Source organism: Lagopus leucura, unplaced genomic scaffold (genome assembly GCF_019238085.1).
Source record: "Lagopus leucura isolate 7727_CA_CO unplaced genomic scaffold, USGS_WTPT01 Super-Scaffold_100043, whole genome shotgun sequence".
NCBI classification, from domain to species: Eukaryota; Metazoa; Chordata; class Aves; order Galliformes; family Phasianidae; genus Lagopus; species Lagopus leucura.
Genome location: NW_024962290.1, coordinates 3,283,968 through 3,310,588, shown reverse-complemented (window position 1 = coordinate 3,310,588; position 26,621 = coordinate 3,283,968). Strand labels below are relative to the sequence as shown.

At 45.2% G+C, this 26,621-nt stretch overlaps 2 protein-coding genes across 6 annotated transcripts; both read right to left on the bottom strand.

Annotated features, from left to right (window-relative positions):
- Positions 1 to 80: 80 nt before the first annotated feature.
- Positions 81 to 9,269, bottom strand: RBBP5 (RB binding protein 5, histone lysine methyltransferase complex subunit). Of its 5 annotated transcripts, none has more exons than XM_042884177.1 (14): positions 9,196 to 9,269; positions 9,049 to 9,074; positions 8,794 to 8,966; positions 8,214 to 8,354; positions 7,529 to 7,691; positions 7,020 to 7,129; positions 6,759 to 6,878; positions 6,321 to 6,474; positions 6,142 to 6,213; positions 5,490 to 5,607; positions 4,903 to 4,972; positions 4,441 to 4,670; positions 3,979 to 4,173; positions 81 to 1,937 (listed from the first exon to the last, which is right to left on the bottom strand). In XM_042884177.1, exons 1-14 carry the CDS (start codon positions 9,212 to 9,214, stop codon positions 1,909 to 1,911), a joined length of 1,620 nt encoding a protein of 539 aa, XP_042740111.1. In that variant the 5' UTR covers positions 9,215 to 9,269; the 3' UTR covers positions 81 to 1,908. The 5 variants fall into 5 exon arrangements, with proteins under 5 accessions (XP_042740111.1, XP_042740112.1, XP_042740113.1 ...); XM_042884178.1 differs by having other exon boundaries at positions 81 to 1,934; XM_042884179.1 differs by having other exon boundaries at positions 4,096 to 4,173.
- Positions 9,270 to 10,316: 1,047 nt separating this feature from the next.
- DSTYK (dual serine/threonine and tyrosine protein kinase) lies at positions 10,317 to 26,171 on the bottom strand. The gene is made up of 13 exons (XM_042884045.1): positions 26,159 to 26,171; positions 25,694 to 26,079; positions 19,988 to 20,651; positions 17,771 to 18,045; positions 17,345 to 17,428; positions 16,594 to 16,770; positions 16,219 to 16,348; positions 15,798 to 15,954; positions 15,143 to 15,275; positions 14,731 to 14,844; positions 14,146 to 14,260; positions 13,662 to 13,796; positions 10,317 to 12,641 (listed from the first exon to the last, which is right to left on the bottom strand). Exons 1-13 carry the CDS (start codon positions 26,169 to 26,171, stop codon positions 12,454 to 12,456), a joined length of 2,571 nt encoding a protein of 856 aa, XP_042739979.1. The 3' UTR covers positions 10,317 to 12,453.
- Positions 26,172 to 26,621: the final 450 nt, after the last annotated feature.

Sequence of the window (26,621 nt, the reverse complement as noted above, 5' to 3'; positions counted from 1 at the left end):
AGCTGTAGGGCAGGGTTCCTTGGCAGCATCACAACAGAAACCATCACGAAGTTTGGAAAAGCCAAGACTTAAGCCATGACTTTAGGAAATAAAACATACCTCTTTATTTACAGGCACAAACCTAAACCAGTGCTATATGCTACCACCAAGCCAGGATCTGACCAGTATTGTACAAAACTACAGATGTCAGGAAATAAAACAAAAGAGAGAAACAAACCAAGGACATACAGACTGTACAGAGAGGGTTTAACAGAAATGAAGGCTGGAGTCTGTGGCAAACGATTCGCTTTAACACAACCAGGAGAGCCACTGCCTGTGCATCTTGTGAAGCTTTTGCATTCAGCCATGCCACGTATGGGCAGGCTTGACAAAACAGTTTTCCACAGGAGATGCAAGCCATCCTACGAGCAGAAAGAACAAAGGAAACCGATGCTGCCCACGTGGGAACAAATGGCATCAAGCTGATCACAGCACCAAAGCGGGAAACGAAAATACCAGTCTGAAATCCTTCTGATGTAACACGTCTCCTCTCTTGCCATGCTTATGTCTCATGTCATCACTGCAAATTCACACCTCCCTTCGTGACTCCTCGGCTTTTAATGTCTGCAGGATGCTTTGGAAATCTAAATACTTGGTGGTAACCTCAATAATTGCATCTGGGGAAAACCTGAAGGTCATCTGTAGGAACTAGGAAGTCTCTACAAAACAAAGGGCATTGGGAATGAAAACTTAGTTTGGTACAGAAAGATCTGGATGCAGATTGCAGATAGAGAGAAGCGTCTCCATCCCAATCTCACATGGAAAATATTGCAAGTGAAAGGTTAAAGCACAGCTGGAATAAGCTTGAGTGTTCACCTTCTGTATTTGACTCAGAAATGGGGGGGAAAAAAAAAAGAAAAAGAGCATTTTTAAAAAGTCATGGTCCACATGTTTGTCTTTTACAATCACACCATTATTCATTTCATCTTTAAGCCCTGGAAGAGTAGCTGGAAAAAAATACAGTTCCAGTTAGGAGAAATATTGGCTGTTCCTTCTCCAAGTACCAGCATTTAGCAGCTAAGGAGGGAACAGCATTCCTGGTGGGGCATCTTAAATGGAAACAGAATAAACACACTTGCAAGGAGAGAAAGACACTGCCAACAGTGCTCTTCATACCACTCAGTTTATACACTTCTGTCTAGACTGTATTTTATACAGAGCTACCTCCATGAGCTCCTCTTCCCATCAGCAGAGTCATCCTTCGTGTCTAAAATATTAACAACATGAAAATTCATTCTTTGCAGACTTCAGAGGGTGTCTTGATTCTTCTCGTTAGGTCTCTAGCCACTTGAGATGAAATCAAACCTGGCACATAATCAGCAGCAGTTTCACTAAGCATGTCAGCATAGAAGGCATCACACTGAGCTAACCAAAGCTGCAAGGCAACGCAGCTGGCACAGAAAGGCCCACAACTCACTGGAATGGGAATTAACAGCAAAGAAAAGGAAGTTTGGAGGATACACAGTCATTGGTATCAGGAATAAAAATGCACATTTTGGGGATTTTTCAATCCAGGAACAAAAAAAAAAATGACTTAAAAGACAATTGGTGATGAGCTCTGGAGTGGCAGAGGGTCGGGTACCAGCTCAGTGCAGAACATCACACGTGCCAACATGAAGGCAGTCCAGCCAGTCTCTTTGCAAACTGTGTGACCTGAGAGTCAGCATCTCACACTGCTCGACCAAGAGGCAATTAAGGAAGAACGAAGGCCGTTTCCTCTTCAATACTCATCTCTTATAAAAGTCACTCCCTGGATCCATGAACAATCAGGCTGCTGTATTAAAGTCAGTCCGTTCTGACTGCTGCATCTGTTCTCCATGTTATGGTGCCAACACGGGAAAGAACAGAGGAGGATAAAGAAGAGGGTCTTCATAACAGCTCTGAGATGGCACCACCTGCTAAAGAGATCAAAGACAGGTGAAAAATAAATCATCTGACTCCGACAGGTTCTGAAATCAATGAAAAAAAACTGAAAGCCTTTGAGAATACGATTCTCTACATTCCTTCCAGAATGAGATGCAACCAACGAGGCACCGTCTACCACAAATTAAGAACCCTGTATCTGAGACCACAGGCACAGATGAGGCAGTTCATGGTCTCTGAGCTTTTACCCCACAAGCACACTTACCTGCTGGAAAGATGCACCGACCCCAAAACCTCAAAGCAGAAGCATAACAGAAAGGAACAAGTTCCTCCTACACTGAAGTCAAACAAGACTGCTGCATGGCTTTGCTCTAAAAACTGTACAACAGATCAAGCTTCCCAGTTTGTTTTTACTGAAAGCCAATTTTGACACAGCTGCTTTGACAACAAGATATTGGCTGCCAGGCCCCAGCCAAGCAGCTCCCAAACATCCACTGTAACAGCAAATCAGCCTGCAGCTCCCAGAGAATAAATGCTTGTGGAGAGGCTGTGTGAGTGAGTGATGGGCTCCTGCAGGAAGCAGCAGCACGTGGAACGAGCAGAGCTAACAGCTTCATGCAAGAGAGACAGGAGTGTGCCCAGCTCCAGCAGTGCAGGCAGGAGGCCGTTGCATTGCAAGTGGGTTGGCCCCCAGGGAGAACTGGCTGTTCAAAATAGACATTGCAAGTCATAAAGAGAAGACAAGAGAGACATGGATTTCATGGACTAGAAGACTGTTGTTGAGTGCTGGGAGCCAAGGGGCAGCTCCTCCTGTGGGCAGTCTGTGACTCACTGTGGGACTCACACAGACATTTCCAGCACTAAGCGGTGGGATCTGCTGCATGGATCTGGTAGATCCTTTTAAATCAGCAGCACTGTGTAAGGGAGCTCAATAACTGAGACAGGACTCCATCCATGCAATGTTATTTGCCTCTAGCTCAATCGAGCTGAATACCAGCATGGTGGCAGAACACCCTTACATGCTTGTGTAAAAATACATTTGAAAAAGCTCTACTACCTCCAATGGGCAAAGAAAGCAGAGAATTTGGGGTCTAAACTCAACCCCAATTCTGTCTTCACACTGCCCAAAAACCCAGTGCTGAACTCACTGATTGGGTTATGAACATCTCAAGCTGAGCACAATTAGCAAATTAAATTCTACAGTGATCTCATAAAAGCAAGTCAGACTGTAACAGCTGCATAGGAAGTGATAAGCAAAAACACAGGGGGTAACACAGGACCAGCAGTGAGGGAAGGAGGAGGGAAAAACAAAAAAAAACCAACAATTCTGTGCAGTCTAAAATCCACAGCACTGCTATGTTCAAAGAAATGCAAAACTTGAGATCTCAGTTACATCACATCTTTGAATCCGTTTCTGTATCGACCACAGGCCCTTTCTTACAGTGAAAAAAAAACCCAAACAGAATGCACATCATTTAATCCAAACATGTACTTCCTTTACTACACTTGAATGAGCATTTCCCAAATAAGCTCGAGTAGTAAATGAGACAGATGGGAAACACTGCCACCAGCTGAGAGCCAGTCCCTGTCTGAGATTCAAAGTCTGGGCCCTAACAAAGGTGACAGCAACAGTCCTGTTCTGGTAAGCAACCGACAAAGCGTGGTCATAAAGCAAAGAACACAAAATGATCCAACAAAATCTGTCTTCTTTTACAGCAATTGCACTTCTTGGAATTCCACTCAGGCTGCTCCACAGCCAGGATTAAAGAATTCAGCTCCTGAATTTCATCCCAGGCCCCAGTTGTCAAACAGACTGTAAGAAACGCTTCATTTCAACCAGTGCCATCCCTACTGAAACCCAACGTGCTCCTCGTATGCAACAAGGCATGCAGGTATCGCTTTTGTTACAAATAACTAAAAGCCCTTCCACTTGGAAAACAAATACAGAAACATCTGCCTATCCTTGACAGCAGTGACATCAGTGGCATCCAGCGAGCAAGGGCCATGTGGGAAGATAAAGTGCTACGACTCTGCAAGGCCACCAAGCAAGCAACGACGCTCCCAGTGGGTCCTTACCTGTCAAAGGCTGTCCCAGCTCCGCCTGCACTTTACCCTTCGCTGCTCCTTCCAGAGGTAAAGCACCTCTGTCCCCTTTGTAGAGTTTCGGTTTAAATGGAGAATCTTTGTCTTTACCTTTTGATCCTTTAGGCCTGCCTGCTTGCTTCTTCTTGGATTTACCATCTCCCTTCACACCCAGCAGCGGATGGACTTCTGCAGGAAAAAACAAGGTGTTAGCAGGCTGAGTTATCCCTTAGGGTGCTTACATGAGGTGTGCAATGCAAAATTACAGCTTTGGGATGTCTGCCCTCATTTCTAGCCTGCAAAACACCAGCAAACTTTGCCATTAGTATCTGTTATAATTATTAACTTCATAGGAAAGAGTGAGCTTCTGGACTTCTTGTCTTTGGACTGAGCAAAGCTAAAAAAAACCATCCCAAATACAGAACTGGCGCTGAATCAATGGCAGCTTCTACACACCGTCATTAGGTACTCCTTGTAGCTCTATGTTGGTGGTTTTGGGCTTCTTCTTTGGTGCCTGAGGTCCATCAGAGGACGACTGCCTCTTCTTCTCAGATCCCATCCCCTCATCAGTTAAGGAACTCTGAACAGCATCAGGTGGAGGCCCATAGGGGTTTTCTTCCGGATCCTCTACTTCAGGAGCAATGGGTAAGTAAAGCAGAGCCTTGGAGTCCTCCAGTTCTTCATCACTGTAAAACAAACAGTTATGATTTCTTGCAAAACTGGGAGTCTTTAATATCTTGTTTCTTTTCATTTATAAACCCTGAGCCTATTTCTCTGCCAATGGTTTTTCACACAAGTAACTCTTTCTACCTGCTACAGCAGAGACACAAAAAACCTAAGAGTACAGAGGGAGCTGCTTTGGGGGCAATGTCAGTGATGTGTTTCGTATTCACACTTTAAACAAAGTTATTCTTTTACCTGCTACAAAAGGCAGCGATGGGATCCACACTGGTTACATCCACTTCTTCATCTTCTGCAGCATCAGCACCTGAGAAGCAGGGAGAAAGGAAGAATTAACGAAAGAAAGGAGAAAAGCAAATTGTTCAGAAAGAATGGGACTGCTCTTAAATGTCTGAGCATGCAGGGGTGAGAATGGCAGCACCACACACGTGAGGCATTTCCCCTTGCAGCTATCAGGTTTTTAATCCCAGCTGCTGCACTGTTCTCACTGAGACTTCTTGGACAGAAGTTGTTTTAATGCTTCATTCCTACAAACCAATGCTACATTTTAACACAAAAGTGATGTAAATATAAGCCTGAAAACGAGGAGAGCTCTATGCCTTACCTGGAAGAGCTCTCAATTCTCTCTGCAGTAACTGCAGCCTTTTCCCCTGCACAATTTTTCGGCACCACCAAGTGGCCAAACTGTGCCCCTACTGATCCCAATTCACCACTCACATCCCCACAGCTGCCAGTTTTAATCTTTATTAGGGTCACATATTTGGACTAACGATTATTTGGTAACACCTGAACAGCCAACTGCACAACAAAGAGATTCACAGTACCTGTCTGTTCTGGTTCACTCTTATCTTCATCTTCAATGTCAAACTCTGATTCTCTCTCTTCATATTCTACATTTTCATCCAGCTCTTTGAAATCAGGTGCAAAGGCACTCCAGTTTTCCTAAGTCACAAACCCAAGATGAGATTTACCTCAGTGTGAAGGAACAGCTGCCAAATTGGGGATTCCTGCAATTGCAATCTTATTCTGTGTGGAAATCAAGCCTCAATCAGCTATAGAGCCACGTGGCAAATTAGGAACTGCACAAATGAGCTCCTGCTGAAAATCTGACATTACAATACTCCTTAAATGAATGCCAATGTAAAACCAAAGATGTGTTTGTGTTCAGCCACAGTAGTTTTGGCTCACTCCAATTTCCAGTGTTTCAGTTACACATTCAGAATGACACCATTCCCCCATCCAACATCCCCAAGATCATATTCAGCACTTGACACAAAGCTCAGCAGGTGAAATATAAGTACCCTACTCACATTCAACACGATGGCAAACATCTTTCAAGTTAGGCAGGTGAAGCCAGAGAGTTTGCTGAGTTGGGGGTAATACAAGATTTCCACATGCAATAATTCAGGCTACTGGGACTGGAATGGATGGAGACCAGCAGGGAAAGCTCTAAAAGAAGCAATGTAGAACACTTACCACTTGATTCTGAGCCCATATTGACACGACACCACTGGAAATTGAAGCTATGATTGGTCGGACAGGATGCCACTGGGTTTATATGAAAGAGAAAAGAGGAGGAGCTTAACTGGTAAACGGAATTAAGAAAGCTTAGCTTTCTAAATGAGAAACTTAACAATAGCTGGCAGCATTCTTACTGCTACATCCAAGAGCAGCTCTCCTCGGGTCCCATGGAGGATTTTAACCAGGTTTCCAATACTCTTCTCCCAGATGTAGAGAGCATGCTGACGTGCCGAACCTGCCACTATGTATTCACCATCACCAGAGAAACAACATTTCTTCCAAGGTGTCCTGCAAGCAAAGAGAAAAGAAACCATAAAAGACTTCAATGCTGAGGATGAGGACCGTGGGACTGCTCTTCAGACCACAACCTTACATCTTCCCATCCACAAATAATATTTACATTTCAAATCAAACTGCGACTCACTTCAAATGTCAAACATTTGTCTGTTGAATAAGATGCTGAGCTGCCCTTCACGCAGGCGCCCACAGGTACAGAACACACAAACCTCAACGTTTTCAAGGCAAGCTGACCTTTCTACTGCAGGCTGACCACCCATTCTGCTGCTTCTCACCTGTTCACTAAATCCTGCAGCTTCTGCATTGGCTCAGGCTCCCCATCTCGCCCACAGGTTAAAATTTCACGGCCATCATACACCCTGATGATCCGGTCAGCTGTGTTGATTAGAAAGCAGCTGTGGGAAGAATGCCACAGAACATGCATTGCATTAAAAAGAGAGCAAAAAAAAAATATATCAGAATATGTTGTGGGAAATAACTGTGGGAGGTTGTTGGGTTTTTATTTCTAAGAGCTGGTGTAGTCCATAGTAACTCACCTTCCCTTCCGAGCAAATTCGATTGATTTAATAGCTGTGGTGTTGCTCGTTCCAGTTGTCACTCTGAAGGAGGCAACGAGGTCCTGAGTGTCTGTTTTTAGGACCAAGATCTGAAGATTAAAGAAACAGGAGGCAATCAGCATCTTGTTGTTACTCGCTCCCCTTTTAGCACCTCTCACATAACTACTAACCCTGACAACAGAAGCCTCAGCAATCTACACAGGAATAGTTGGAACTCTGCTACTGAAGTTTCTACTACAGTTTCTGCGACACTTCTGCGACATAAACATTGGAAAAGGATCCAACAAATATGGTCAAAGACAAGAGCAACACAAAGACCTCAGATCTACATGCTACAGATCTTAGAAGGTGAAATACGAGGACGTAAGGACACATCAATTATTCAAGAGACATTCATTTGTATAATAAAAGAAAGCAACCTAGAAACATCACACATCTTGATAAAGTGAGCTAAGCTACAGCATCCAGTGCTCTTGCCACAGTCTCACCTTCCCTTTGGCATTGCCTGTATAAATGTATTCCCCTCGCCTGTCAAAGGAGGCCACGACGTTGAGATCAGAATCATCATCCACAGGAAGCACAACGTGTTTGGAGTCTGACAGCGTCAGCATCACTGGTGCAGACTTCATGGGACAAACCAAAACTCTGTTTCTGCAAAGCAAAAGCGGAAGAGTTCACAGTTTCTGCTCTGGAAAAGAAGCTTCTACGTGTAGCAGCAGGAAAAAAAAGTCAGTCTACATTGAGAAAGGCAGAATAACACCATCTTTTATTCAGTCTTTCATCCGGCCTTTCTTTCTTACGCTACAAAATGGCATCAAGCCAGCGTCTGCTTTCATTTCCTTTCTTTTTCTGAAGGCTCCTTTATGTCTGTGCAGTAACTTGTAAACTCAACGAGGCATTTCTATACCCAGTTCTAAGGATTGCTCCCATGTTTACTTTCCTCCCTTCCTTTCAAAATAAAAAGAGCCACAAGCAATCCACATTAGGGCCCCACTCACAGAGGACATCCAGAAAGCAACAACAAATCCAAGTCAGGGCCCTCACTGCATAAGGAAGACAATCTGAAAAGACCTACCAGGTTTAGGAAAAGCACTTCAAGCTCCAGTCAAAACACTTTCATAATCATTAATTCTACCCAAATGAGAGCATTGGTTTTTTTTCCACAGGACTTACTGGTCTCGAGGGTGATACTGAACTTTCAGGATAGGTGAAGGAAATCTGAATCTCTGGTCGCAGTCCCCAGACAGCACATCCCACTGCGACACGATGTTATCAGTCGAGGCACTCACCAGTTTGTGGCCATCCCGACTCCAGCTATAGAAACAAGGGGCACTTCAAGTAAAAGCTACTTCTTCAATACATAAAAAGCATCCACTAATTGGTGTGTTAAACTAGCAGATCTCATATTATGGTTTGGCTGTGAATTCGTTGGCTTGAAAACCAACTTCTGAATTCTAGTAACCAGAAGATTTCATGAGTGTTTCACGTTTTCAAACACTTTTAAAGGAAATTATCTTGAAACAGACCATCTTTTTACGTGGTCTGAAACAGACAAAACAAAGGGGAATGGTATTAAACTAAGGGTAGAGATTTAGGTCAGATGTTGGGCTGAAGTCTTTTATTCATAAGGCACTGCTGCTCTGAGGAGTGTGGGAGCCCCATCCCCGAAGGAGCTCAGGGCCAGGCTGAGCCCCAGGCAGCCTGAGCCGGCGGTGTGACACCAAGCGGCAGCAAATACGAAGTGCTCCCTTACCAGAGCGAGCAGACGGGGTGGATGTGGGCGCTGATGATTTTGGCGATTCCCCTGGTGAGGAAATCCCAGATGACGATGCGACCGTCATTGCAGCCCACGGCGAGCAGCGTGCCCCAGCGGTTGAAGGTGCAGGTTAGGGCCATGCTGATGCAGTCCAACGTGCCATCGGCTTCCTGAGGTGAAAGGAGGGCGGTCAGGGCGCTGCGCAGGGCCGCTGCGGGCCGGGGCAGCCCCGCGGGGCGGGCGATCCCTTACCTCGGGGTAGTTCTGGCCGAAGGATTCTGCAACGGAACGCAAAGGCAGCGTTTGAGCGAGGCGCGCCCCCGAAGCCCGGCCGTCCCACCCGGCTCCCACAGCCCCGGTTCCACACCGCCCACCTCCCAGCCCCGCTCCCGGCCCCACCGAGCAGCTCCAGGTTCATCGCGGCCGCCGCCCCGCTCCGTCCGTCTCCGTCGCCCGAGGACCCCTCCGGGGGCCTTCGCCGCGCGCCGGGCTGCCCCTGGCATTCGCCTGACGGAACCCTTCGCTTTTCCTACCGCCGGCTCCGCGATCAGACCGCTAAAACGCGGCTCACACCCGTCCCAGCACTGAGCGGCGAGGCTCGGAGCTTTCTGTCTTTCGGTGCTTTCAGGCGGGCGAAGCGGCGGCGTTCAGGCAGTGCGACGGGCAGCCCAGCGCGTGCGCACATGGAAGGTCCGGGCGGACGCCGCGACCGCAGCGCGGAGTTCCGGGACGCGAAAGGAACGGACAGAAATTGCGGACCCAGCGGTTTATTGAGAGCGGCGCTGAGGGCTGAACTCACGGTCGCGTCTCTTAGAGCACGGAAACACGGTTAGTACAAAACCAAAGTAAAAATACAATGAATCAGGGCAGACGATTCCGGTTATTGCACTTCTTTTTTTTTTTTCTCTCCTCTTAGGCGCCCGGTAAGCTCGTTACATTGTTATAACGCCGTAATACAGAGCACTGTAACATAGAAAAGCGATACAAAATACACGGGGTCTACAACAGTTCCTATTTGCTTGCTGCTTCAGAGCTGAAGGCCACGGGCTGTCCGTAACGAGGGCTGGGAGGGAGCAGATCCGCAGCCCTTTAGTGTCAGGAGGAGCCTCTGAATGAAGGGCTTTGGCCGTTCAGCCCTGTGCCATCCTCAGCCTTTGCTCCCAGCTCCTTTTCCTCCGTAGTGTTTGCAAGTGAAGGCTGAGTGCTGGCACAGCAAGGCTCAGCACCTGGCACTGTGTTCTTGCACCTTGCAGCTCCACTGCTGCTTCCTATGGGTCCCTATGAGCACTTAAACTCCTCCCTGACCTGTGCAAAGAAAGCTTGCATCTAAAATCCTACAGCTGAGCTCCCCTTGGAGCAGGACAGAGCTCCAGGAGCGGTGTTATGGTGTGGGATGGCCATTCTTGATCTGAGCATGCCATCCCACACAGGTGGCAGTGGTTACACGTAGCAAGACCTTTTAATACAGTTCCTATTAGTTTTGGTCACCTTACTCTTAAAAAAAGAGTGTGTGTGTGTGGGGGGGGGCCCCCCGAGACATTTTAAAGAGCAATTGTGAAAGCTCTCCTCTCAGGAAGAACTTCATAGTCAACGGGAAAAAGTGCAGAGAAAGCAGTGCAAAGTATGGGAAAACCTGCTGAGCTGTGATGCTGCACATGCAAGAAAACATACTAAATGGAAACAAGACAAAATAGCTGCAAAGAGCAAGGAAAAGGCAGCAGAGGAGTGTCTGGGAATGGCTATGTGGGGAAAGCTATACAAGAAGTTTCTAGAATTGCATATACAGAGATTTAAGTTTTATTCATACACTTATTTACACAAGTTATATCTATTAATTGCAAGAGACTGACCTTGACTCTCCTTGTTTTAAATAAGGTTATAACCACCACGCACAGTAAAGGAGTTAATACTATTAGTGTCATGGGTGGCATGAACGTGCACCAGGGCAGGGCAATGCCCAGCAATTCTACTTTGGAAAAGCATTTGTTCTTCTGCAGATGCAGTTTTGGCTGCTGCACCTTCAGCTGGAGCAGCCATAGATGTGTCTGTATAGAGCCACATTGTTAATGCCATCACAGACTGGAAAATGCTTATAATGTGTGCAGGCAAGTAAAAAAAAAAGTTGGTTTTTTTAATATAAAAAAGCATGAATTCTGTCTATTGCACAAAGAAGGAAAGAGTTAAACTAAACTACTACTGCAGGATTACGTATCCCTTTCCTTTGCTCAAGCTGTTTAACAAGCAGATTATCAGTTGTAATTTTGTTATGTACTAGCCAATAAATTCCAGCAACAAGGTGCAGTAATTCCACGTGCCTACAGTTCTGGATGCACTATGCCAGCTTCCCTGGGAAACAAAGCCATTGGGTGCCCATCCCCTGCAGCTGGGAAGAGGAGGAAATGTAGTGAGAACTTGCCCACTCTATTTCCTCATGCAGTAAACAAGGTGCAGGTTCTAATCTCAGCCTCCACCCCACAGGTTTGTTGCCCAGAGATGCAAAAGACACGGGGGCAAGAACATCTGAGAGTGAGCCACTTCATGAGGGCACCAACAGAGCCAAATTAGAGACCCCAGAGTGAAGCAATCAGATGAATGGACACACAAAAGCTACTGAGGAAGAGTGCATGACCTGTTTTCCCTCGACTACGTTCTCACCAAGCACGTGAAATCATATAAAAGCTGAAGAAACCTTTTTAAAAAAAAGTCTGTCATAGTACAATTTAAAACTGTCTTTGCCATCACAACTAATTCGAGCCCCAAATGGAATTAAAATGAATTGGCATTCTCCCCATGGACAGTCATTAGATGTAATGACTTTAAGGTTCTGTGCTATGCAATCTGAGCAGTCTTCCATTTTACCAGAAGACTGTGAAAAGAAAGGTCAGGTTTCTTCAGACATTCAGATAACTATTATGAACCAAAACTAGCAGATAAGAGTTTGTTTGACAGAACTAAGAGGTGAAGGGTACATAAGAGAGAAATAGCTTATAACTTGGGGTCTTTTAACTGCAGTGGAACAGTAGATAATCCCCCTTAGGTAAAACATGGAAGCTTTGCTCCTGTCAATGTAAACATCTGGAGTGTTGCACGAAGCTCATACAGACACAGATCCTCTCAGCTTCTGAACACCTTCTAGCCTAAAGCCTCTACTTTCTCTTTCCTCTGACCGCACAGTAATTGGTGCCAATCTCAGTGATTGGGATAGAGTTATGTGTGGACTGAAGGCCACTGAGGACCATCAGTTCATGGGAAGAGAGCTGTTACTTTACTCAGTAAAGACTGTCGCAATCAATTCCTAGCAACACAGATGCTACCCAAGCACACAGGATGCTTTTGTTTGATTGGTGTCTGCGTGGGATTGGCAAAAAAATCCCTTTCAGTTCAGGGGAGTGGATTCTTTTTTTCCCATCGTACTCGCACAACTCCGTAATAAAAGCTGCAGCAGGGAAACTAGCATCAATGGGGTGTGCTGGGGAGATGTCTCTGGCTGCTGCTCGAGATGGAACATCCCCAAGGTCTCACCTCTACGAGCAATCTTCTGGTTGCTATTACCTGTCCCGCTCATGTTAGCCACAAAGAGCTGCATCTGAAGAAGCCATCTGCAGAGTTAGGGGTTCAGAATTCTCCCACAATTCAAAATCCTTCCGCTCTTCCTTTTCAAGTAGAGTCATCCAACCCTTTATTTGGGTGCTCAGAGCTCGACTTGCAGAGCCTGTCCATGATCCCCTGCAGCATAGGTTGGACAATCCCCAAGAGAGGGCGCTGGGAGGAATCTCCATCCCAACAGGCTTCCATCAGCTGCCAGCATTCCTCATCAAACACAGGAAGGCGCTCTGGGCGAACTCCTGGGAAACAGAAAGGGACCCCCAGTCACCACCACACAGGACAGCACCTCTGTGTGTGATGTCCATTACTTTGGTGCAGGTCAAAGTGACCACAGCAGACTGTTTAATGCTACTGATAAAGGTTTACATGGCAGCAAGACTCCTGAGTCAGCCCTGGGAGCGTTGCTGAAGTCCATCAGGAGCCCACAGCCTTCCAGAGGACGGCCAGGATTTCACTGCAGCCTCCTCTTTGTGATTATTTGGGAGCAAAATGAATACTCTCCTCAATAAAAAGAAATGTGTCCTTCCCATCGCCCCCCATATACACTCTTGATGGTATTTTGGGGAACAAGTTCTTGAGAAGCAGCAGTGAGTGCAGCCTTTTGACCAAACACAAATCTCACTCATCTGAATTAATCTTTTCCACATGAGAAGGGCAGAGCTTATATGGACAGCAACTCAGGACACAATGTAGTACAACATCCTGATCCTGTGATGCAGCACTAAGGGTGAAGCTACCACAAAATACAGCTCTGTGCTAAACCTACAGAGGTATAAATGAGAGTAAGTTTAGATTTTGGGGACAGCTGCCAATCTGTCACATAACATCCAACCCTGTGACAGCTTTCCCAGCATGCTGCATATTCAACATGTGAACATACAGATCACCAGGGCCTCCAGAAATTGCAAGAGATTAAGCATTCCTGAAGGGATCATGCAGTGGTTGGCTAATTCTGGCATCCAGCTTCCATCATAAATATTGTACAGGGTTTACATGGTTTGTTAGTTAGCACAACCACCTTCTTGCCACAGTGTCACAGGAGGGAACTGAAAGCCTGCTCATTTCATCCCTGCTGATTTGTTGGATTTTCAGTAGAATATGCCCAAATTTAATTACAAATGTCAGTCTGTAAGCAGTCAGTGAGAACACAACTTGCATTCTTACCTTTCAGTTACAAGAGGACAACAGTTATTTCCTCCTCTCTCAAATCTTACACAAACACAAAGCACCACCCAGAGTTCAACATAAGCCATTCCTACCTCTCCTAACGTTGTTCCAAAGGTGATCTTTGCTTGCACATCTCTCAAAAGCCTCTGGCAACTTCACATGTCCCGAACAAATGTACCAAAACAGAATGCCAAATGCATAAACATCCACTGAGTTATCGTATTTTCCTGTGACAAAAATACATTTCATCAGCAGGGCAAACAAGTATTTCAGTGTGAGCAGCAAGAACCACCTGAATAATACTTTCCAAATTAAATGCAGCTTCACTTTCCAATGAGTGTTAGCCATTTCAGTAAAGTTTCTGAATCACAGTTCTTTCATGTAAGCAAAGATTTGAGATGCACAAAACCCAACACATGCGATGCATTGTAAGCATGCGGTCCTCTGATTTTATTTTATTTTATTTTGAAGTTATTATTTTTCCCCTCATGAGAAAGTTGATGGATTAATTTAGCATAATGGCTTTCAAAATTCAAGCCAGAGTGAGACAGCAGTGCATTCAGTCAGCAAGCATACCTGTGAAAAGTTCGGGAGCCATATGAATAGGTGTGCCTACAATACTGCCAGACATCATGGCTTCTGGTTTGCAGAACCCCAAGTCAGTGATTTTGGCTCGATTCTTTTTGTCAAGCTGGAGAGGAATTCACACACAGACAGCTGTGAATCACAGTTCTCAGTTTTATTACTGCTTTTTATTATTATGGTTTCGATTGGTGTTTGAAGGATCGAACGTTTGTTCTTAAGGAGGCTTCCCTGATGGCTTGGCTGCTCATGAACATGACCTAGGTAAGCTCAGCAACAAAACACACCTTCACTTGTCCTCTACAGGGTGTGGTTTGGGTTTAATAAGGCTAAGCAATGGAAGTCCTACTGCTAGCTCATGCTCTGTACCTTCAGGTGAGCCTCCACCACTCCCTTCCCCCATCCTGACTGAAACAGAGGCTGGGGAAGCCCCGCTGCAAGGCCAGATGTTGCTGATGACATCACAAGTGAAAAGATTCTGTATCAAGCAAGCTGTGGCATTTATAGCATGCTTCCCCTCCTGCTTAAAGGGAGTCCAAAAAGACTTTGAAATTAGTCAGACACAAAAGTTTTCCTTACCAAGACATTCTTAAGTTTGATATCCCGGTGCACAAGTCCCTGACTGTGAAGATAACGGATGCCTTCAACCACATCCAAGGCAATCTGTAATCGTGTTTCTAATTCTAGCCCAGCCTGCAGAATAAACACACAGACTTGATTCCTACAAGAAGTTATGCTTACTCTTATTCACCGAGAAAATACTGAAATTCAATTCTAACTCTTGCAAGATCATCCCCTTGAAAAAAGAAAAAGGATTCCTGCAACAGAAACAGGACCTACTGTTACTACTTTCCCAATGCAATACTTACACCAGGCTGAGAACCAGTAGTCTTGTTTACCACCCCCTGAACGCCAGTAAGGATGTTTCTGTAGCCACATCACACTCTTATTAATGTAGACATAAAAAGGCAAATACACAGACTGCTGTTACCTTTAGTCCTGTATAGAGGTCTCTGTGCAACCGTTCCATTATCAGTAGGACAGCAATGCTGGAGCCTCCTCCATAGCCATAATCTATCACAGAGCCATGGAGGTGCACGAGCCGCTCGTGTGACTGCAGAGACCTGGAGGAAGTTGAGCACAGAAAGGTGACCATTCTTCCAGCCTTCCCTGCACCCCAGGCCAGACCTCACCTTCTAAAGGAAAAGTGACCAATAGCTGTGACTTCAGTACTACAGAAGAAAGATACAGTAGGACAGTTACCTCAGAAAGGACAAAGACTGGAAAAGAAGGACTGATTCAACACCAGAAATCAGGGAAGGAAGAACTGCTTGCTATCATACTCCATTAATTCTAATTAACTGAAAATCAGCAAGCACTTGGACAGTGCAGACACCAGGGAATCAGATTAAGACAGGAAAGAGCTTGCCTGCCCACCATTCTGTGCCTGTCACATTTTTGCATGGAGACTGAGAAGCTGTTTTGCATCTGCTAGAAACTGCAGCTTAGCATTTCAAGAGGTCAGTGCACTGAGTGCAAGCTAGAAAAATAGCAAACAAGATTCTGCCTATGCAAATAGTGGTCGTTTGTAGCAGTGAATTTAAGGACCTCCATAAGGAATGAAGAAAAACACTTGTGAAATATACCTCATATAGTGAAACTCAAGTGCAAGGTCATTCCAGTGCTTCTCATCTGGAGGAACAACAGATTTCAGTGCACAGGGGAAGTGCCCTCCCCAGCTGTCACACAGATAGACCACGCCATACTGTCCTCGGCCCAGCTCACGGCCCAACTTTGGTTTGCCTGTAAGGCATAATATCCTTTTAATCAGAAATCAAAGCATGTTTACTCCTTCCTGCTACATACATGCATGCTCTCAGGCTGGTAGGCCAGAGCCTTTCGCAGGCTAGGAGCTGCGCAACTCAAGGTACTCAGTACATGTCAGATGGAGGCTCACTGAAGCACTGAAGTGCAAAGCAGAACATGCCTCCCACCCCTTTCCACCCACTGATTGCTTCAGAAGTAGGAAGGCACAGAACAGAATGCAGAACATGAAGCATTGCTCACCATGTAACAGCACATCCTGCAGGGACCTGCTCTCCAACGACAGCCGTGCCAGCCGAGGGGCATGATCCTTCCTCACCTTCAGCCACAGGTCTTCTGTTTTCTCCAGCCTGCCAGAATGGCCATCTTCTAACTGCAAGAGATATCACCCATGCACTGTCATCCTGCCTGGTGTAAAGCCCTCAGAGTAACAAGGTCGAGGATCCTCCTTAAAGCATCTCTAAAAGTAGGATCTTGCACTAGGACGCTCACATCAGCTCTACCACCTTCACAACAGCAGCACTAACTGCACAGATTACTCTTTCAACAATTAAAAGTCTTCTTGTTTTGTGCATTGCCACCCTTGGAAAGCTCTCCTTCACATCTCCTCATACTCACCTGCCGCAGGGAAGCTGCAAAAGCTTCATGGGAACTGTTCAGCCTGGTCCTGAACTGGCTGCAAATGCTCTTGGCTAGCTTGGATGCACTGAGGCTCTCAATAGCATCCTGAGCAACTTTCCTCTTCCAGTCACTGGTGATGGCAGGTGGGCTGACCCACGTAATCCGTTGGATTATCTAGTAAAAAGAAAAACAAACAGAAATAAGCAAAACAAATCTGGAGGTTTGTTACCACTCAGTCCACATTGCAACTATTTGGGGAAAACTCACATTCCTCTCAGTCACCCATAGAAGGAACTCAAGATAGAGAAGGCAGTACAGGTCACCGACAGCTACTAGAGCAGAGACTTGTGAAGCATGCATGAAGACAAAGCTAAAACAAAGACCCAAGGCAGTCTAGCCTGCTTACATGGAGTACAGTGAACTGAACTGAATCAAGACTTTGCAAAGCACAAGAAAAAAAATCAAGGCAATTATCCAAAATACGAACAGCAAATGTTTCAAAATACTCTTCATTCCTTTGCTGTTTCAGAACAGAAGGAAACAATATTAAAAAGGCATTTGCTTTAAATTAAATATTAGCATTCCCAGGAATAAACTATACTCACAGTGCAGAGAGAAAGCAATAGCTTTCCAAGGCACGTGCCCAGAGTCTAAATTTAAAGGGCAGCCAGACATATTCAAGTATTTTGCTCTGAAAAACACCTCACTACACAATAATGCCTACTAGGAGTAATAGAGATAACCAAACCTGTTTGATCTGTTCCCACAGCATCCTGGTTACCGTTGAGCCAGAGTGGAATGTGACTTCAACATGATAGGCTGCATTCAGTATCTGGAAAGCAGGGGAAAGATGAACTTTGCAAGCTGTGCTCACGGTAAAATGGGAAAATAAAGGATGGAATTCACTTGATTCAAATCATTAATTTTTTAATAAGCTCCTAAGTGTTTCTGGACTGCAAGTCAATCACTTCATACAGATTTAGGAAGGGTAAGTGCTAGGCCTGCAAGTGACAATTTAAGAAGCAAGTTTTAGCATCTCCCTTAATAACCAGGCTCCACCAGGCGCCTCAAAGCTGTGTTGCCCCCAGCTCTCCATTTCCTCCCACCCTTGCAGTGTCAGAGTAAAAGAAACTAGAACATCCTAGTGTTCTATTTGCCAGCTGAGCCCCCGTACCTGCTTGAGATAATTGCTTGTGATGTGTACAGAAACATCCTTTGACTTCTCCAAACTCCTCGCAGGGTGGACTGAAACCTCCCAGGACTCCTCCAGGCTCTTCAGGCATCTCTCCAGTGTACCTACAAAGCTCTCTCGCAGATAGTCCACTGAACTGATTAACTTGTTGGCAACTGCTTGGTTTAACCGAGAAATAATCAGTTCCTGGATTTGTTTAATGCAACACTTGATGTCCTTGGAGCTCACAGGTTCCCCATTCTCAGGAATTATGATATCTGCATGGAAGAAAAAAAAGAAAAGAGGCATCTTCTGTACTCGGCATATCACCACTGCAGCAAGGGCTACAGAGAGCTGCTGTGAATGCTCTGCAAAACAGCTACAGCACAACACCGCTCTGGGCAGCTTCTGCTCCAAAGGCACTTTTTTCCACTGTTCTGCTCCTATAAAGGTACATCATTTGCTTCAGACCCAGATAAAGTAACCTGAAGCCAGCAGCATTTTAAGTGAGACAAAGAAACAACAGAGAAGTGCAAGTCAGCAGACTCTGCAAGCAACAAGCACTGCTGGACATCAGATGTTAGGAAGTAATGGTGGTTACGTGATGTTTTTTCTCCTCTAACCTTGAAAAGGTTGATCAACTCTTAGTGTTTTCAAACAAATACAGAGCAATCACACACAGTGCACTGCAACCAGGCCAAAGAGTGTTACGTTACTATGAGGAGTGGAAGATTTGTCTCTGGATTTTGGCCAACAGCCCAGACTAAAAACCAATCCGTGATCAGCAGATGGCATTAGCTCCTCAAAGTAACACCATCCTCCTTCTAAGATAGCACTGCAAACACTGAGAGCCAGCAAGATGCTTCACTCCTAAGAGAACACCATTGTTGGTTATTTGTGGATATAAACGAGGAAGCCAGTGCTTTCTTGTGCTGTGCTTCAACTCTGTGTAAGTGGGTATCTCTTCTAATGGGACAAACTGAATACCAGAAATGATTTTTGCCTGTTTGTGGAGTAACAGCATCATTAAACGGAGAGAATTAACAACTGTACATTTAGCACATGCCTTTTTTTTCCCCCCCTGAATGCAAATAACCTCATGCTGCAGTCAGAACAAGCTCTTTGAGGAGGACATTTTCACACCAAGCAAACATTACAACAAACAGGGAGGATCTTATCCATTTCCCACCTCCAGAAGCACAAACATCCACATCCTAACCCGCAGCATAAACAATTCTTCATTTCTCCTCTTCCTCCCGGGACACAACATTCCAGTTTGAAATTCAGAGAAAATAAATCAAAGTTATCTGGAGTTTTGGCCTCTCACATCTCATCAGATCACTCCAATTCTACGTCAATAGCCCAGAGTTGGTTTTGACTTGGAGTAAAAATCTCTTTCCTTATCAGCCCAGTGAACTGCTTTTCCTTTGAAGAGAAATGATGTATTAAGGCCCTGCTTCGTAAGCAGAAGAGAAAAAAGCTGCAGAGCATCAGTGCACAAATTGTCCCTTTGAAATCTATGACAAGCCCTGTATACCTGGAGACAAGATTTGGTTAGCACCTCAGCCCTCACACAGCTTACACAGATCTGTGTTCTCCCAGCTTGTTTTCCTTTTCTTGGAGACTCTGGTACTGTAAGATGCAGTGAGGATTCCCACATTTCCCAAAAGCACACACCAAAGGCCAAGTGCAGCCTCAGGAGAACAGTGCATTAAAGTTTTTGAAGGAAAACCTTAGCTATCTGAAAGGGTTTCATTTTAGGAGGGTCTATACTCCACAGAGTAATGCAGATCTCTCAAAGAAATCAAGCAAAAATGACAAAAAAAATAATAAATCAAGTCTTCACTGTTAAAATTCAGCTTTTTATCTTAGGACAGACCTATTCCCAAGTCCCAACACACCTTCTGAAGTGAAGCTGAGACATTTTCTTCTTCTGCACAAGAGGGAATTAAAACAGATAAAATATCCTGCCCAGCAAAGCTAGAATGGAAAAAAGTGCCTGGTTCATAAGAAATATAAAACTTAATATTTTCAAGCCTCAGATTTAAGAGCAGTGCTTTCTACTACAGAAACAAATCCTTTGTGTACTAGGTCTGAATTGGCTTGCAGTCTAGACTCCTATCAGTTATCCCATAGCATCAACTGTTACTCCATCGCTCTGTTACTCTGATTAACATCCCCAACCACTTTGTTCCAATCGCTCTCCCGCCAGCAGTTTACCTTTGAATTCCATATTAGCAGCATCTTCCAAGAGCTCTTCTTTCATACTGCTAAGAGTCTCCACGATCATGTCCTTCATCTCCTCCTGTTTTCGGTTGGCAATGTTCATCAGGGACTCGTAGAGCTCGTTCTCCTTCCTGCGGGTGTACTCCAGCCTCTTGGGGGTGATCTGCAGGTCCCGCTGCATGTCGAAAGCCTGGTTGATGAAGATGTTGAGGCAACGGCAGTGAACCTCGTTTAAACTGGTGGCTGCTTCCACGAGATGCCTCTGCAGCACCTGCCTGGAAAAAGTGCTTAGGAGACGGAGCTTCTCCAGCTGCTCCACCAGCATGCTTTGAGCATCAGCATCAGGGCTGGGCACCCCGCAGCTGCAGTGGTTGGTGCTCAGGTACTCTAAGTCCATCAGCTGGCAGTAAAGAGAAGACTTTTCGTTATCAGTTTTTTTAGGAGAGATCAGCTCAACTCCTGACTCTGGCACCTTGAAGAAGAAAATGGGCAAAGAGAATTTCTCTTTGATTTCACGCAGTTCATTCTCATCTGATGAAGAAAGTTCAGCCTCGCTGATGGCAAAGATGACAACAAGCAAGACCTGGTTCATGTACTCTCCCAGGGTGGCTTCAGCAGACTGGAATCCACGACACGGCGCTACCACAACATCCACCTCCTGACAAGTAAGAAGGTTAAAAAAGATAGTTGTGTGCAGGCCCTTTTTAGCAGCAATGAGGCAAGAATGCACTGTAACTCATTCACAAAGTGCAAAACAGAAACATCTGCACCCTTTAGAACGCTTACTTCAAACCCACCTGTAAAACCAATGAGTGCACAGCAGCAGGGATGCAGTCTGGAATCAATCAGTGCCCACTGACTCCAGAACTCTCACTGTGTACCTGCACTGTTTTCCTGCATTTTAGCCTGATCCAGAACAAAACTTACAACGAGTTTCCCACAGAACCACTATCACAGAACAGCAGTTACTCCCTACAGTATGCCTTTCCCATTTTGCAACAACCTCCCCCCATAAATACACTCTCAGCCTCCCACTGATGGCTACGTGATCTGCAGCTCTTCCAGGAGATATTTGTGCTGTCAGTTTTCAACATAGCTTCCAACAGCAAGAAGCATTACACTGCCCACAGCTGCCAGGAGTAGGGCAGCACAACAACCTATGGCAAAGAGTTTGCAGCCAGAGGATGGGGAGGAGGAACAGATGGCTGTGATAAGTTTGCTTATAACATCCTTCAAATCTATCCAATACCTAAGAGATTTTATTTGTTTATTTCCTTGCTGCCTACAGTTCTGGTGGTTTTCTTACTAATTTCACTAGAAAAGGTTCAAAGGAGGAACACATACACCTGCAAGCATATGAGAACAGCATCAGAATTGTGTGTGTGTGACTTGACTTAACAAATGTGGAAGGCTTTGAACTGAAGACTGAACTGAAATGCCATCTTCCCAGCTCACAACAACAGGCTCCAATTAAGAATTCCTCCATCGTTTTTTCTCCACCAGAGTTACCAAAATGAACGACCTGACCACATCTACCCCTTAGTCCCAATGATAACAGGAAGTCATTATGGTGATGGGGCTCTGGGCTGCTCACACCTGCCCAGCACAGGGCTGGAGCAGAGTGGGATGATGCTCCCCAGGACGTGACTCAGCCAGCCACAAACAAAGGAGGAAGCCAGTGCTGTCTCTAGGAGACAGGCAGAAAACCAACACAGTGCAGAGCAACTGGGCCTTCTGTTTCCATAGAGGCATCACAGGCTTTTCCAAGCATCGTTAGCAACATTTTTCTGTTATTATTATTAAATGAATGCCTTACTTAGTGCCCATGCAGCCTCGTACTACTGGGGATCAAGTCTTCCACATGGGACAACCTGTGACTCACACTGGATTCCTGCAATTCCCCAGCAGGTTCTCATAAGGTCACATTCGTGAGCACTTCTGACAGAGCTGTAGGCATGAGATTGCTGTCAAGTAATTCCATCCACGTTTCTCTTAACCATAAGGCCCTTTTTTCAACATCAGCTTCCTACTCAGCACTCGGTGTACAGCGTAGTTGCAGCTATTCCTCTCCACGTAATGCATAATTCAACAGGTACAGATGTCAACAGCAATGCAAAAAGGCACCTTCAGAGAAACATCACATAGACAGCCTGTGTGTTCATCTACAGGCTCAGACCTGCAATGCCAGGATGGCCACCACCTCCTATATCCCTAAAATAAAAACAAAAACCAGTCAGATTCTCACCCCAGCTCCTACACTGAGCAGATGATGAGGGAAGGCCACCATGCTGAGCCCACCTGAATGCTGTGCCTTCCAAGGAGAGTCAGGGAATCACTGCAGCCTGACAGTTACCACTACACATGAGAGGTAATTCAGCCTCTTTATTAACCTGAGGTGCTTATATACCTTTAGATTCTATTTTGAATTCATTTTTGGTTTTTTTTTTTGCTCGTGGTTTTCTTTTAAACCTTTGCTGGAAGAGCCAACTCAAGAAAAACGCATGCAACAAGTCTGAGCAGCAGTGTTCTTCCCCTATAAAAGATGCATGGCTAAGCCAGCAAAACTAGAAACAGAGAACAGATCCCACAAGAGGAAAGAATAATTTCTTCCTGCTGATGTATTCAGGATCTGCTGCCCTCAGTTATTCCAGTGGAAATGGACAGAGGAAGATGAGCACTTCAGCACACCCCGAAGTAATCCAAGACTGTGTGGAAGGAACTCAGCCAACACAGAAGCCTTTCGTGTTCCTGTATTAGTGCCACAGCCCAAAATGCTCTCAAGGAGGAGATCAGGGCACATTCTTCCAAATTTTAAGCAGGTTGTGCTCTAAAATTACAGCCCCATAGCTATGAAACCACATTCTTTCCTACTTTAACAGCTACCAATTAGCGTGAGCTGAATCATCGCTACAGTACCTTAAGAAATGCAACAAAAACTCAAATTCAGTTCTTCTGCTGCAGTTCACAAAACCATCCTGTATTTTTTTTTTTAGTTTTATTTATTTTCCAGCTTTGTCAGAGCAGCTGAAATGTCTTCTCTCCCTTGGAGCCCTGGCTAAAGCCTCCCAGCCTGTGACTGAGAGTAGAACGGAGCGCAAAGCAAAACGAAGGCAGAAAAAGGAAGCTTTCAGCTTGGCTACCCTCCTCTCATTCAGCCACACCACCCAGATGAAAACCAATACTTCAGAGAAGTCTGTTTGGGCTTCTAGGCACAACTGATAAGATTAAGGGACAGAGCCAACTGTTTACTTCCACAGTAAATCTAATAATCTGTCTGGCCTGATGGATTACTCCCCATGACCTAAATGCATTCCTGAACACAGTGATCCCCAAGGAACGGAGCACCTTCCCCATGCTTTCCTTCCCTGCTGGCTCACAGAAAAAAAACCACGTTCACAAACCTATTTGCACCAAAGACAACCCAAGGAAATGAAGTTCTCAGTTCTCTCCTCCTCAGCCTTTTTTTCTGTGAGTTGATGAAGACATCCTTCAGTAATAACAGAAGGGCATCAAGATGTTATAAAGCAGAATAAACCAAAGGTGCTACATTCACAACACAGCAGCATACATTCATATTCAATTTATCACAAAGTACAAAACGTGTGTGTGTACATACATCTATGGACACTCCACTTGCATATAACGTATCCTTTCCTCACCATAGCAGTGGTTAATGAGATTTCATTTAGCAAGCATCTGCACCGTGATTCAGCACTAAGTGGATGCACAACACAGCAGCATGTAATCTAGGTGGCCCAAGCCAGCCTGTGCAATTAAGTCTTTTCAGAAGAGATGTTGAGGCTGCACAGATCCTGTGGGATTTTACAACATTCCCCCAGATCCTGGTGATATTTTCCTGGTAGATAAGTGCCCCCATTATGCAGAATGAATGTGATTTCAAATGTCAAAATCAAACGCAGCACACAAACAACGTCCTCATCTCCTGGAACAGCACGAGCCCACAGCAAAAGGTCTGCAAGCTTCCTTAAACACCAGCAAGTTCTCTTCACATCCGAATGCTGAGAATGTAAGGCTGTCATTAAGCACACAAGCATTCTGCCGTTGAAAGGAAAAAATGCCAACAGATGATAAACCAGGAATCCTAGACAGCAGGTGGGGTAAAATTCAGACTGAATTCCCTCCTTCTTGCCCAAAAGGTGGCAAGATCCTCCAAATTCCAGTTTCTGTGCAAAGCTAAACCCTTAAGACCCGTACTGAATATCATGGTATTGTCAAGCATGCCAATGTTATTAGGCCACTGGTCTCATTTCACAGCTAATAAAAAGCAGAAGTTCTTTCAGAGTAGTTCTGCAGACACAGTTTTGGATCATATCCAAAAAGCCTCATCCATTACTACTGCAGACATCTAATCCACTAATTACAGAAGCAGTGGCCCCGACTGGCTGCTCTTGTGCTGGTTGTTGGCTTTGTTTTTTATCTCAGTTGTCTTAGTGCAGGCTAGGCAGACCTGGAAAATACACATTAGCTAGAGGGGTGAAAAAGGCAAGCCTCTCTCTGGAACACCAGACCCCATTAAGTTAATAGGGAACTATCACAGCCCAACTCACTGCTCAAACACCTACCTCCTCCCACCAGCCTTAAAAAATATTTTTGTTCTTGTTTTCAGCCCCTCAAACTTATGTAAGGAACCCTTTGAGTCAGTCTTGAGGCTAGCTGTGATTCACCCTCCCTTCTCCTGCTGTTGGAAAAGGGTTTTATTTCACCAACCCTTTGCAAATTAATCTGAGTAGCTGTTTTCATCTAAGTGTCCTAAATATAACCAAAGCCAGACAGAGGGATCTTTGTCACTCACATGAGAAACGTAAATGCACAGAGGGTTGTAAACTGCAGCACGGCTAAACTGACACATAAAAACATACACAAGCAAAATAAATGTAAAGCTAAATACTCTGTATGCAACAGCAAAGCAGGATTCCACATGTGGATCCAGAACAGGCATTTACTTTGCAGCAGCTGATCCGGTGCTCTTCAGGAAGGTGCTGATGCCTCACGTTCCATCTACAAACACCACTTCTGTTCTTTCAGTGGGTATGGGAGGCCACAAACATCCCACAACACAGCACTGCCTTGTTGGCATCACTAAGGGTAGGCTTCACAGTAGCCTGGGTTTGTAAAACATCTCAGCCTGAGGAAAACAGACTGAATCTCCACTTCGTGCCCAGCTGAAATGATGCCTTAATTCAGATGCTCCAGAAAAAAGTTACCTTGATAAATCACTGTTCAACAACAAAGTCATACTCTTACTTGCATGAACACAGATCAGATTCTTTGCACTTCAGCACTTTACATTTAAGAATAAATAATCTACTGTGGATGTTTGATAGCCAAAACAATGCTCCACGTATATTACACTGCGATAAAAACAGCTCACTGTAAGATTTGCTGTTCAAAGAATGCTTATGGAAGCCATAAAAAGGCTTCAACTCTCACCTTTGAAGTTTTTTGCTGAGCACCAAACCACACACATCCAGCACAGGAGCATGTCTTACGGCTAAGTGAAACACTGGGGAAAGGGACAAGGGGAGGTACAAGCAATGACAGACACAGCACTGCAAACAGAGCCCCACCTCCTTGTTTCTAACACCTCCAGCTCCCACTGACATCACTGACTTCCACTATCACAAAGTTTTACTGCATCTTATGTTCAGGAAGGCCAGCTGTGCGCAGACACACAGTTACCTTTAGCAGCGAGTACGGCAGCACGACCTCCAGCTCTGCTATGCGGTGAGCAGGATCTTCACTGTCCCCACGGATCTCTAAGTCCTCCTCAGGGATGGTGTCCCAGTGTCCTCGGTGGGCTGCCATCATGTGGACCAGTTCATATTGCTCAGGAAGTGCTAGACTAACCCGTGTTTGTGTCCCATGTGTGAAACGGATCCGCCGCCGCTTACAGTTCTCCTCGCTGCTGATTTTGGTGGTAGGCAGCAGCTTCTCACCCAGCAGTATGTTGAGTAACTGGCATTTGGCATTACAGTTCTGGCCAAGAATGAGGAGGCAAGGGTGCCAGCTCACGGTCTGCTGGAGGTGTTCTTCCTCATGGCGAGGGAAGGAAATGAAGTTCTGCCCTGAAATTGAGTACAAACTGAGTCAGAACAGGTCGACTGAACAGTAAGTCTCATAACTCTAAGGCAGCTGAACACCAACATTCAGACATCATTGCTCCACAGCCAGCTAAGAAACCCACAGAGCACCAAGCATTTGCTTTCATGTCCTGGAGCAATTTCACGTCCATCAGCAACGTGGCACTTTCACTGTGTCGGTACAGAGGTCCACAGCAAGTCATGAAACAGGTTTGCTCTGCTCTCCCCAGCTATTGCCCTAGGAGGAGTTTACACAGCTCTCTGGAACAGGGTGGTGGCAGATGGATGGTAGATCCTAACAGCTAAGAGGAAACAGCTGTCAAGGCTGAAACAACCAAAGGCCTAACATCATCTGCAGCACGGAACACTGCAGCCTCAAACACATTAAGCAACAGATTTGTTCCTCTGACTGCACCTAACAATACACATCTTTCCTTTCCATCCAAAGGGAGTCATCCATATAGCTGAACTAAATCAGCTTGCCAGATATTCTTACCAATTTCACAAACAATGTTTTTTGCTGTAAA

Coding starts and splice junctions, on each gene's coding strand:
- RBBP5 (XM_042884175.1), bottom strand. Junction 6,879..7,019: donor GAATTTGCTCGGAAGGGAAG/GTGAGTTACTAT, acceptor TTCTTCCCACAG/CTGCTTTCTAATCAACACAG. Junction 5,608..6,141: donor TATGGGCTCAGAATCAAGTG/GTAAGTGTTCTA, acceptor TTTGTGACTTAG/GAAAACTGGAGTGCCTTTGC.
- DSTYK (XM_042884045.1), bottom strand. Junction 17,429..17,770: donor CAAGCAATTATCTCAAGCAG/GTACGGGGGCTC, acceptor CCTGCTTTCCAG/ATACTGAATGCAGCCTATCA. Junction 14,845..15,142: donor ACCTCTATACAGGACTAAAG/GTAACAGCAGTC, acceptor TTTATTCTGCAG/GCTGGGCTAGAATTAGAAAC.